The sequence below is a fragment of the Physcomitrium patens genome, chromosome 17 (assembly GCF_059467195.1).
Source record: "Physcomitrium patens ecotype Gransden chromosome 17, ASM5946719v1, whole genome shotgun sequence".
Lineage (NCBI taxonomy): Eukaryota > Viridiplantae > Streptophyta > Bryopsida > Funariales > Funariaceae > Physcomitrium > Physcomitrium patens.
Window position 1 is genome coordinate 15,748,303 of NC_143426.1, and position 12,542 is coordinate 15,760,844.

The following is a 12,542-nucleotide window of genomic DNA, read 5'->3' on the forward strand; positions in this document are numbered from 1 at the left end:
TACCCTCTATTTTTAATTTTAAGACTTTTTGATCAATTGAATGAAATAAAGATTGATACAAAAATAGATCTATAAGGAATATATAATCTGGTATGCCTTAAAGAAAGAGATGAATGAAAATTTGCATTTTGAACTAGATATGGGCATTTCAAATATAATGGCATGCCTTTTAGACTCAAAAAAATACTAGCTACTTTTTAACATTTAATGAATAATATCTTTCACAAGTTTCTTGATGATTTTATCATCTATTATTTAGACAACATCTTGATTCATTTTAAAAACACAAAAGAGCATAAAGTTCATATTTGTAATATATTACAAAAATAAAGAGATGTAAGATTATACGCTTAGATGAAAAGTATGAATTTCATTTTACTCAAGTTGATTTCTAAGAATACATCCTTTCAAATCATGGTTTTATGATAGATCCTAAGAAGGTCCAAACTATCATAGATTGGAAAATCCCAAAAATAATTTAAAATATGTAAAGTTTTTTAAAATTTATTAATTATTATCAAATCTTTATTAAGAAATTTTTTCAAGTTGTGGCTTTTCTTACATATTTAACATGTAAAGACAAACTTGAATAAAATAAAGAAATTGAAGCATCTTTTGAAGTTTTGAAGACAACATTTATTTTTGCACCAATCTTCTATTGCATCAATTCTTCAAAGGCATTCTTCATAGAAATAGATACATCAACTTTGCTATAGATGTTGTTTTGTTACAAATAGAAGTAAATGATAAGTTCTACTTAATAGCTTTTCATTCTATGATATTTTCAGCAGCAAAGATTAATTATGAGATCTATGATAAAGTGCTTCTTGTAATCATGGATTCATTTTAAGAATGGTGTCATTATCTAAAAGGCACTTTTAATCCAAATATCATGTATACGGATCACAAGAATCTTGAGTACTTCATATCAACATGTGTTTTGAATTGTTATCAAGTTCCTTTGATCATATTTTTATCAAGATTTGATTTTAAGATCACTTATTAATTCAAAAAATAACATAATTTATCAAATTCTTTTTTTAGATATTCTTATTATACCAAAAGAAGGAAATATAACTTTTAATCAAATAAAAATGAATCTTTTGAAGTTAAAGCATTTTCATCTTTAAATAATAAAATCAACATTCACTATTGATTCAATCTTTATTAAATAAATTCAATCAAGTATGTCTTTTGACCTGTGTATTCATAATATTAAGAATAATTTTTTTAAATCTCATGATATTTTTAAGTTTAAATTTAAGAATAATTTACTTTATTTTGAAAGACTATTATATATTCTAAAAGGCAAAGCATGATTATGTGTTCTTCAAGTTCATTATAACTTTTCAATAACTAAATGTTTTGGGTATGATAAGGCTTTGGAGCTAATATTAAGGAATTTTTAATGGCCTCAAATATAAAAGATAATTAAAGACTTTATACAATCTTATGATATTTGTTCAAAATAAAATATACTTTGTCATCAATCTTATAGACTTCTCTAGCTATTATCTATTCTAAAACAATCATGGTCTTCTGGTTGTATGAATTTTATTATAGATCTTTTAGTCTCAAGTTTGTATGATTCTATATTTATTATAAAATTTTATTTTATCAAGATGGAATATTTTGTATCATGTACAAAATCTATCATAGATGAAGAAATGACTAAGCTTTTTCTTGTTAATATTTATAACTATCATAGATTATCTAAAGATATAATATTAGATAGATGGATTCAATTTGTATCAAGATTTAAAATTTTTTTTTTAAGATTTTAAAAGTAGATATGAAGTTATTTTTGACTTTTCATCTTCAAATTAATGGGCAAATAAAATAGATGAATGAAGTTTTGAAATAATATTTGAGGTGTATCATTAATTATCATCGAGATAATTAGATAATTTTTTTGTCATTGACAGAGTTTTTGTATAATAATTTAATACATTCTTTTATTCAACAAGCACTTTTTTTTATCAATTATGGCTATCATCTATAATTTCATATTTTTGATTTTTTAAAAGTTGATAATCTTACAATATAAGATTTGATAAATAATTTCTTAGAGCTATATGCAATAATAAAGGCATAGTTAAAAAAAGCTCAAGAGTAACAAAAGATTAATATAGATAAATTGGACTATTCTAAGATTAGATCTTTTTCTATTTATAAACAAGTCAATTCTATTGTTTATTGATTATATCTATCAAAGTCTATAAAGATCCATCTTGTATCCTATATATCACTTCTTGAGCCATATAAAATAGTGAATATCTTGGAAAGAAGACAAATACCACTTTCTCCCATAAAAGTGGATAATAATCAAGAGTTCAAGGTGAAAGAAGTCTCACATTCAAGGCATCATTGAAATAGATTAAAATATCTTATTCATTGACCCAAATATGATATTAGCAAATGCACATGAGAGCAAATAAAGAATCTTAAAAATATAACAAACAAGGTTGAAGTTTTTCATTTATGACATCTATCAAAACTAAGATGAAGAATAAAAAATCTTTGTTGTAAAAGAAAAAAGATCTAAAGAAGATAATAATTTATCTTCTACTCTTGTTTGTAACTTTTGTGTATTTTGACACTAAAGAAATAGAGAACCAAGAATTAGCAAATTCAATTCAGGATATATGACTTGCTAAATAATCAGATAAGACATATTATCACAACCTTTAAGATGATAAAATTGAGGTGAAGATCTTCAAAAATAACATGTCTTTTGTCAAATAGATGGTAAGATACAACATATTTGATATCACAACCTTGGAAGAAACTCTTAATATTAGATGATTTTATTAGAGGTAAGAGTAATTCTTAATAGTGTTCTAAATATTTTATTTGAAGGAAGTTATAAAGACTTCAATAATGAACAAATAATAGGGTGGTCTTTCTGCCTTGGTATAAGACATTATCAATGGCTAAGAGGACTTATCAACCATGTTTAAAGAAAAAAAAATCATAGTATTTGACAAACATAATTTTTTGTATCTTAGTTTTTTTCAACATATGATGGTTGTTGCTAGTCAAACTTGCTTCTAGAAAGAGGGATAATGTCATGGTCATACATATTTATTCTAATATTTATCTATATGATTAAGTAGAAGCATATAAAATTAGATTTATTTTATAATAGTTTTTAAAAAAACTTCCTGGAAGCTTCATAGATATTGTTTTGATTTTACATATGTTTGTAGTTGATTAGTAGGTTAGAAACTTGATCAACAAGTTAATCATGTATTAGTAGCTTAAAGAACAAGCTAACTATATAATGCACATATAGAAAACTTATCTTATAAGTTAAAATACATGTCTTATAAAGTCAACACGTTTTAGCGGTCCTATAGGACATCTAATAGCTAAATTTTATGACTTACAGTGTAGTTAGAATAAATATTAGAATAAATCAATGGATTTAGGAAAAAAAAAGTTTTGATGTAGTTAAGTAGGATATATTATAAAAAAAAAAAAAAATTACTTAGGTATTAAGACTTGAGTACAATTATAACAGTGGATGAAACAATTGTGATTTAAAATTAGATTAAGTAAGGATAGTGGTGTCATATTGATAAAGCAGTGAAGAAAGGAATAAAAAATAGAAAATATATTATTTGGATCTTTAGAACTAAAATAATATATTAAAAATAATAAAAAATTTAGACATATTATTTCTAAATAAGAATAAAGTATAAAATATTCTTAAAAGGGTCTCTAATAATATTTCATAAGGGTGTATTGGGGATTTAAAAATAAATAATAAAAAAATCCACAGACCGACAACCTACTTTGTTGGACTGGTCTGGATTGCACAGGTTTCAGTCTAGCCAGCTCTAGATTAAGTAGGTTATATCAATACTATTGGATGGATGAGGTTTGAAGTGCCAAAATTTGAACATGGCAAAAATAATGAGGGTAGTGAGGCAATGCAGCATAAGGTGTAGTATGCAGTAGATGAGAAAGTCTAATAGGAGGTTATCTTGAGGAACACATATGTATTTCTTAGAAAATTTTAACTTAGGGAGATATAGAAATTACAAAATAGGGTAGCTATTTGTGCTAGAGTTGCATGAAAGATTGAATTGTGATCTAATTTTATAAAATAAGCAAGAGAATTTAAAAAAAAGAAGAAAGTGAGAGTTACAAAAAAAAGAGGTTGTTGATTGTGGAACATAGAAAAAGATCTAGATCAATAGAGAGGATTTCAGATGAAGATAAGGAGGGGATGCAGATTCTAGAAGAGCTTGAGCCTGCTGAAATAGAGATGAAGATAGTATGGCACTGGACTGGTGTTAATGAATTTAAGTTGTGTAGTTATTTCCAAAGAGGCGATATAGTGAAGGCATTTCTATTAGAAGAGATCATAGTGGTGGTATTGCAAGGACATAGAGATAGTTTGATAGTGACAAGAGCAAGACATGGCTTACGAGTTGATAATCATAGTAGATTAGCCATGATTTGTCATATTGTTATGAGATGATAGTTGATTTCTAGTGGTTGTTAGACAACAAGTTTAGAAGAATTTGTGTATATAATTTTTGTTGTTATAATAAAAAATTGTGGTATTGTAATCAATGTTTTAATATGGATGTTTTTTTGTTGAAAAATAAAATTCATATAAAAACAAGCTAATTGCTGAATAGCTTAAATAAAAAAATAAATAAAATAGTATTTATAATAAATAATTAAAAAAATAAAAAAATAAAAAAATAAAAATTATATAAATAAATAAAATAAATAAATACATAAAAATTTGATAAAATAAAACTATAGGTAAAAAATGATTAAGAAAGAAAAGACATCTAATCTTATATAAGTGAAGTTACTCCATTGGACTACCAAACACAATTAAAGTAGATTAATTTTGTTGACAACATTGTCACGTAGCTCTTAATTAAGAGTACATATGGAGGCAAGAGTAAAGCCTTCTTCACTCTTGTCAATGCCTTCTTAATTCTTAGTCTTATTTCAAGACTTTGTAATCTTTTTGTCTTTAGCAATAGCCATTCTAATTCAATATATTACCATCTTTGAATGAGTTTTAGTCTTTTCGAGTGATATAAGAGTGTAATGACATTTTAGTTCTTTGAGGTTCATGTCCTTGATAAATTGTCATCTTTTTTTCTTTTTTATTTTTTTTTTGTCAAATTTTGATATGTTAGTTTGTTTAGAAGATAAAAAAAAAATCTAAAATCTACATATATGTTTAAATTTTATTTTAATTAAAATTTAAAATAACAATTTTTTTTTAATAATAAGACATATAAACTTTATTAATTCTTTACATCAAATAAATATAATATTTTATGATAGTAATTATGACAAGAAATAATATAGATAAAGAGTTTTAAATTTAAAAATGTGTGCTTTTAATTGGTTGAAAAAAAAATCAAATTTACTTGATAGGATTTTTTGGATGATTAGATTTATATTAAATTAATAATATAATTATTTTTAGAATAATTATCAAAACAATTTGGAATATATATATATATATATATGTATTTATATTAAATATTTTAAAAATAGTTCTTTACATCATTTTTATTTAAAACAAATTAAGATATGATATAATAAAGTTAATACTTGTAATTAATACCAATACATTTAGAAACATCAGTATTTGATTATGATATTAATTTTTGAAAGAAAAAGGTTTAAATTTTTTTTGTGTTTATTACAATATAACTAATCAAGAGACAAATTTCTACTTGCAATAGATTATGTTATAATAAATTCTTAAAAAATTACTTTAAAATAATAATAGTAATTTTGTAAAAGTGATTTGATTGCATTCACTTATGTCATTATCTAAGAGTAAGAAATTTTTTAATTTGATTTTAGTCTTTAGCAAAATAATCCAAAAGTAATAAAAAAAAAAAAAAAAAAATCATATTTTTATTAGAATAACATGAAAATAACTATGTAAATAACATACTAATGCAACAGCAATAAAAAAAAAATCATATTTTTGTTAAAATAACATGAAAATCACTATGTAAATAACATGTATTAATTGTCAAAAGTAATTATTGTTATATTTTGATTTTTTATTTTTATTTTCATAGAAAAAATAATACAAAATAATCAAAGTAAGAGTGATATGATTATATATATTGCACATGTTGCAAAATAAATCTCTTATATAAATTTTTATATACTATACTTAGTAAAGTAATTATAAAATATAAGCAATAAATTAGTAGCTATACTACAAATAATTAGTGAATATAATTTTTTTAGATAATATTTTAATATAAAAACTATATTACTTAATTATTAAAAAAATAAAAATTTAAAAATAAAAAATAAATTTTAAATCATATCTATATCTATATATTATTATTATATTAGTTTTTTAAACATAAAAAATATTTAAAAATTAAAAATCACATAAAAGAATTGATTGAATTTTTAAAGACTAAGAATATTTTATATTAAAGCTAATTAATGCATTAAATTTACATCGTATTCATGACGTTTTAAAAGGAAATTATATATGAAATTGATACTAAAATGTATTATATTACATTAATTTTTTTGAATATAAATTCGATTTTTCAATGCAAAGAGGTTTCAATAATTGTACCTAGAATTTAATCAAGAAAGTTTAAGGAATGTAATAATAATAATAAAAATATATATTAAAGAATAGAAAATTTGCATCTATTGTATTTACAAATTAATAAGTTTAATTTGGAAATTTGAATCCTTGATGTGAAATCTTAATAATATTTAATTAATCTTTCCACGTGATTCTTTATTTCCTATTGTATCAATCAATAATGATTAGTAAGTAAGTAAGTAAGTATGTATCTATCTATGTATGTATGTATATATATATATATTAAAATTATTTCCAAATTCACTAAATCAATCTATCATATTATAACCATCATTATATAAATGGAACATCTTTAGAAATCATCATTTGAATTTTAACCTTCTTCATTTTCAATCCCAACTCTTTTTTCTTTCTTGAAGTCAACAACAATCCACCAAAGAATACCAAATCAAAAATATAAAAATTGCATTGATTTGTAAAAAATTTGATATACCTCTCTCAATTATAAGTCTTATCTATCAAAAAGTCATGAAGAAATAAGACTATGAGCTTCAATGAGGTGCCTACAAATCTCATTCTATTCTTAGGTTGTTTTTATATGATCCAATAGCAAATCAAAGTGATGCCAATGTCAACTTCTACAATTTTGAACTTATAGTGTTCTATGACTTATCGATGTAATATAGGCTATACATTTCAATCCAAAGCTTGGTCTTCTATTCCAAATTCTTAAATTCATATCTTATATTTGAATTACTATCAATGATAAGAGTTTTTGTGTCAATGAAGACAATCACTCTAGAGTGATGTAGCCATAGTTTAGTGATAGTTCTTGTAGTAAAGAAGACATAGAGTGAAGGATTGTAGAACACATATATGTAAATTGATTCTTTCATTGATTTTCAATCCGTAGTTCTCCATCTAGGACTATTAATAATAAGGATCTCTCCATATGATAATATTAGCATGTATTTGACAATTGTGTAAAAGTGTATGATTGTCCTTAATACAACTTTTAATTTGTAACTCAAGTCACTTTTGTAATGTTTATTGAAGCAGCAAGTTTGGAGGGGGTTGGGATGAAGATTGGAAACAAAGGAAGTGGAGATTGGGAACAAGGGAGGTCAAAATGAAGGTTGGGAACAAAAGAAGTGGAGATTGAGAACAAGATAGATCAAGATAAAGACTGGGAGTGGAGAGAGTGGAGGCAAGGAATGAGGGGGATTGAAATTAAGGTGGAGAACATTGAGAATATGGACTAGAATAAAAAGAGTTGAGATTCTAATGATGGTTTTTTGGAAATAATTGATTTTTTTAATGATGGTTATGATAGGGTGAGTTCATTTAATTTTAACAATTCCATTTCATAATAATAATAAAAATAATAAACTATGATATTGTTGATATTGAAAATGTAGAATTATCATGCAATTCTATATGCTCATGTGTATATATATATATATACATGTGTATAAGGTCAAGAGGTGGGGATGAAATATTTATCCTGAGGATTATCGAAGTGTTCCTAAAAGGCTCGGATCAGGCAACCCAATTGGTCCATTCCATACACCTTCGAATTCCCACAAGAGCTTTATTGCAAGGTGACAAAGGCAAAGACCTCAAAAGGGGAAGCCACGGCTGCGTGCAATTTCCAATGGACCCAGTTCAAGCAGGATCCTTTTCCCACGGCTGTTGTCCGTCAGGCAGGTCTACGGCTGGCAACACATTGGAAGCCGTGGACGGTATTGGAGCACCAATGGCGATGGGTCGGGCAAGTTGTGGCCGTGGCCGTGAGAGCATGAGCGAGGTGGTCGCCTCACTATCAATATTGCCACATAAGCAGAAGACTAAGAACAAGAGTGGCACCTCTCTCTCCTCACACTTTACTCACGTGGTCGCCAAGGAGAGATCTCATGGGTGGAGCCATTATTAGGGCTTATCCATTCTGGTTCCAGCCCCCTCCCTCCCCTTCTGGATACCATTTCTGTCAGAACCAAAAAAAAAGAAAAGAAAAAGGCAAAGCCAACCTAAAGCCATCCTCTTTAATCATCGAGGCAAATCCGTAGATTCTTGTTTTAGCCAATTTGCCACATGTGCATGTAGCCATTTCTATCCTTCCCCCTCTGTATCCCTCCCCAAAAAGGCGTTGAAAATCTAGTTGACATTTTGGGCCAAGTATTTGTGTTCAGAAAGGTGCTGAAAATTGATTGGGAGGATGTGAGGGAGAGTGAGAGAGAGTTGATGATCAAAATTAATTATCATTTGGTTAAGACTACAGAATGTGTGGATATGAGAGGACAGAACTGGACCATTTCATCGCACCACCAATGTGAATCGAGGCAATATAGAGCATGCTGACTTGGCCCAATGGGAGGTGGGGGCCACCATGCTCGTAATGGGATCCTAAATGGGAAATTATGTGGAATTCATTCTCGACCACGAAGAAGACTCAACAAACCCCCTCCGATGTTTGCCACGTGTCAAATGCGTCGAAACCAACCCTAGATAATTTTTCATATCTAGCTTCTCCTTTGCTGGCTTGTAACCGCCCCTGTGTGAAAACGGACGTACCACCTCAACTCACGTCGGACTCCATACCCGGCACTTGGTGACACCCGGAACAAATAGTTGGCAGCAATAGACGAGGTGGAAGTGGAACAACCGCGCGACTTCAAGCGGTTGGCCTGGGAGATATTTTTACTTACTAGTAGCTTGACGCGAAACTTTCTTCGCCCCATCTCGCTGCAATACGGACAGCCCCAGAAACATACGGCCCAGTCTTCGTACCATCACCTAAAGATATGACACCCGCTTTCAAAACTGATGTCCGGACCCGTCAGGAGCAAGAGCAAGAAAAACCAGATTGCGGCCCAATCCCAAGATCAGGAACACAGCCGCAATTGAGTTTAGAGGAGGGCTGCGCTCTGAGCCAGGCCTTCATATGCTCAGTATCGCCATGTGTGCTGCAGCTGCTGCATTAGTGCGTAGCGCAGCTCTCGCCACATTACTTCTTCACATTGCAATCCACACCACTGTTCCTCCCTCGCCCGGTCTTGTTTCATTGCCTGCAGGCATTGTTGGATTATTGCCTTCGTCAATTGTGTGCGCGTGAAGAAGAAGCAATTCCGTGAATAAGAGCGGGAACAGTCGCTTGGATTTGGAAGGTCGAGAAACGGATTATTCGAGCTTGGCGTGCCCTCCGAATCGAGTTTCTCAAGAAGTTAGGTTGTGGAAGACGTAGGCCGATTGGTACGATCAGTGAGGGCTAACATTGCCATGGCGACGGCGAGCAGGATGTCCATGGGTGTGACGCCGTGCGGTTTGCAGAGCTTGTCTTTGACGAGGAATGTGCGGAAGGTTTCCGCATCTGTAGAGCGGCCGGGCGCATGTTGTTCCAGGTGCTACCGCAGCGTGAATGCGGGGTCTGCTCTGAAGAGGATTGATGTTCCCAGGAAGGAGTTGTTTGGCGCCTCGCTGAAAGGTCTGGTGCCGGGGAACGTGGGCAGAGCTGGCGCGGCGGGGCCTGTGAGTTGCGTATTGGAGGAAGCCGCAGCTGAGCAATTGGTGGAGAGCCCTCCGACGAAGATTTGGCTGTCGGATGTGGTGGTGAAGAGGCGCAGGAACTACTTCAAGAACAGGCAATGGACGTCGAAGGACCTGACGTACGCGGGGTTCATGATCTTCATGCACGGGCTGTGCTTGTTCGCGCCAGCGACGTTCTCATGGGAGGCGGTGGGCGTGTTCATGGGATTGTATGTGATCACGGGGATGCTGGGGATCACTCTGTCGTATCACCGGAACCTGTCGCACAAGAGCTTCAAGGTGCCGAAGTGGTTGGAGTACACGTTCGCGTATTGCGGAGTGCAAGCCGTGCAGGTAATGTGGTAGTGTTGTGAGGAATTGGACATAGATTGGTGCGGAGGGAAGTGAGGTTGGGGTTGTAGAAGTCGAATGAGGATACAGAGTGGATGTGGGGTTTGGAGGATGTCAGGGTGGGGTGTGTGGGGCGATGGGAATGCAGGGTGGTGTGCGTGGTATACAGTGTGGATGCGGGGTGGATTGGATAAGGATAGGGTGAATGTGCAGGTTGGGGAGGGAGGGTAGTAGTGTCGGTGACGCGGTGTGGGTGAATGGTATGCTGATATGATTGAGTGGATGGCGAGCAGGGTGACCCAACGGAGTGGGTGAGCGCTCACCGGTATCACCACCAGCATTGCGACACGGAGAACGATCCGCACACGCCGTATGAGGGGTTCTGGCACAGCCACATGGGGTGGCTGCTGGACGACGCCCAAACACAAGAAAGGGTGAGTTGAATAGTTGGGATGTGGAGGAGAAGGTGGGAGGCGAGGGAAGGTGTGTGGGAATGGGGAGCGTGGATTGGTTTGTTGGCGGAGGGAGAGGAGGAGATGGGGAGGGGGATGTGGATTGAAATGGTGAAGGTGCGTTGTGCGCAGGTGGGCGCGAGGAACAACGTGTCGGACATGGAGAAGGACCCGTTCTACAACTTCATAGAGAAGACGTATCCAATTCACCCGATGCTACTGGCAGCAGCGTTGTATGCCGTGGGAGGATTTCCTTACATCGTGTGGGGCATGGTAAGAGTGGTGGCTGTGTATGAGGAGGAGTGGTGTTTTGGTGTGGAGTGAGTAGGTGCAACGGAGGGTGTGTGGGAAGCGTGGGAGAGGGTTGAGGGAGGGAGTGGGGAATATGGGATGTGGGGATGGAGTGAGATTTGTGGAGAGGGTCGAGGAAACGATGGAAATGGAATGAGGGTTGGAGGTGGAAGATGACGTGGGTGGTGGTGGTGTGTGGGGTGCAGGCTGTGAGGACGGTGTGGGTGTATCACATCACATGGTTTGTGAACTCTGCATCGCATGTGTGGGGATCGCAGAAGTGGAACACGGGAGACTTGTCTCGGAACAACTGGTGAGTATGGGAAAGCTGTGTAGGGGGAAGTGTGGAGAGTCGGGGTGAGAGATGTGTGTGGATGGATGGTGGTGCGAGAACAGTGGTAATGATGTTTTTGATGTATAGCCGCAGTTGTGTTGAGGATCTCAAATTGTAAGCGGGAGCAGTGTGGATTGGTGGTGGTGACTGACGAGGTTGAGGACGTTGGTGGTTGCAGGTGGGTGGCATTGCTGGCATTTGGGGAAGGGTGGCACAACAACCACCACGCATTCGAATACTCAGCTCGGCATGGCCTGGAATGGTGGCAGTTGGACCCGACATGGTGGGTGATCCGGGGGTTAGAAGCCGTGGGTCTGGCCACGAAAGTGAAGCTACCGAGGAAGGATCACATGGAGAAGCTGGCATTCAAGCCGACATTGTAGATTGCGCGCTAGAGAGTGATGAAAGGTAAGGGAGTGGCCACAGTCGGGTTGGAAGCAGGAGTTGGCGCGAAGTTGTGCAACTGGGAAGGGATGGGGCGTGGATGTGAGGGTGAGGACCCTGCGACGAGTCAAGAGAGCAGGGAATTCTTTCACAGCTTGATGCGGTGCAGTCGGGTTAGGATGGGGCCGGTAGAGCGGAACTAGTAGCTGCCAGAGTTGAGAAGTGTAAAACAGATGAACGTGTACATCAGGTCAGCTAGCCATGTATTTTACTCTTTGGTGCACAAAATGTGTGTGCTGATGTAATGCGAGAATGGAAATGGTCACGTATAAATCACCGTTCTGCGTATGCTGCAGAAACATTCATGATATGTGTCATTGTTATTGTTGTATTATTTTTGTTTATGTTTTTATGCTTTTGTCGGTTTAGGTTGCAACGTTGTCTAGTTTCACATGCTGTCTGAACGTTTTGATGTGATTCTGATTAGATGTTTCTTTCCTTAGATTTGAACTGCAAGATGTGTCTCTATAATTTCTTTTATAAAGTTATCTGGATTTTCGTAGGCGTTTTAAGTGGATTGTATTTTTTCGTCGACGACTTTGTCTAGTTGACAATTACGTTGGATGTGTAGGTT

At 33.7% G+C, this 12,542-nt stretch overlaps 1 protein-coding gene across 1 annotated transcript; it reads left to right on the plus strand.

Moving 5' to 3' along the window:
• Nucleotides 1–9,521: 9,521 nt before the first annotated feature.
• On the plus strand, nucleotides 9,522–12,278 carry LOC112294672 (palmitoyl-monogalactosyldiacylglycerol delta-7 desaturase, chloroplastic). The gene is made up of 5 exons (XM_024545391.3): nucleotides 9,522–10,450; nucleotides 10,741–10,881; nucleotides 11,032–11,172; nucleotides 11,397–11,503; nucleotides 11,703–12,278. Exons 1-5 carry the CDS (start codon nucleotides 9,851–9,853, stop codon nucleotides 11,905–11,907), a joined length of 1,194 nt encoding a protein of 397 aa, XP_024401159.1. The 5' UTR covers nucleotides 9,522–9,850; the 3' UTR covers nucleotides 11,908–12,278.
• Nucleotides 12,279–12,542: the final 264 nt, after the last annotated feature.

Coding starts and splice junctions, on each gene's coding strand:
- LOC112294672 (XM_024545391.3), top strand. CDS start 9,851: ATGGCGACGGCGAGCAGGATGTCCATGGGTGTGACGCCGTGCGGTTTG. Junction 10,451..10,740: donor GCGGAGTGCAAGCCGTGCAG/GTAATGTGGTAG, acceptor GATGGCGAGCAG/GGTGACCCAACGGAGTGGGT. Junction 11,504..11,702: donor GACTTGTCTCGGAACAACTG/GTGAGTATGGGA, acceptor TGGTGGTTGCAG/GTGGGTGGCATTGCTGGCAT.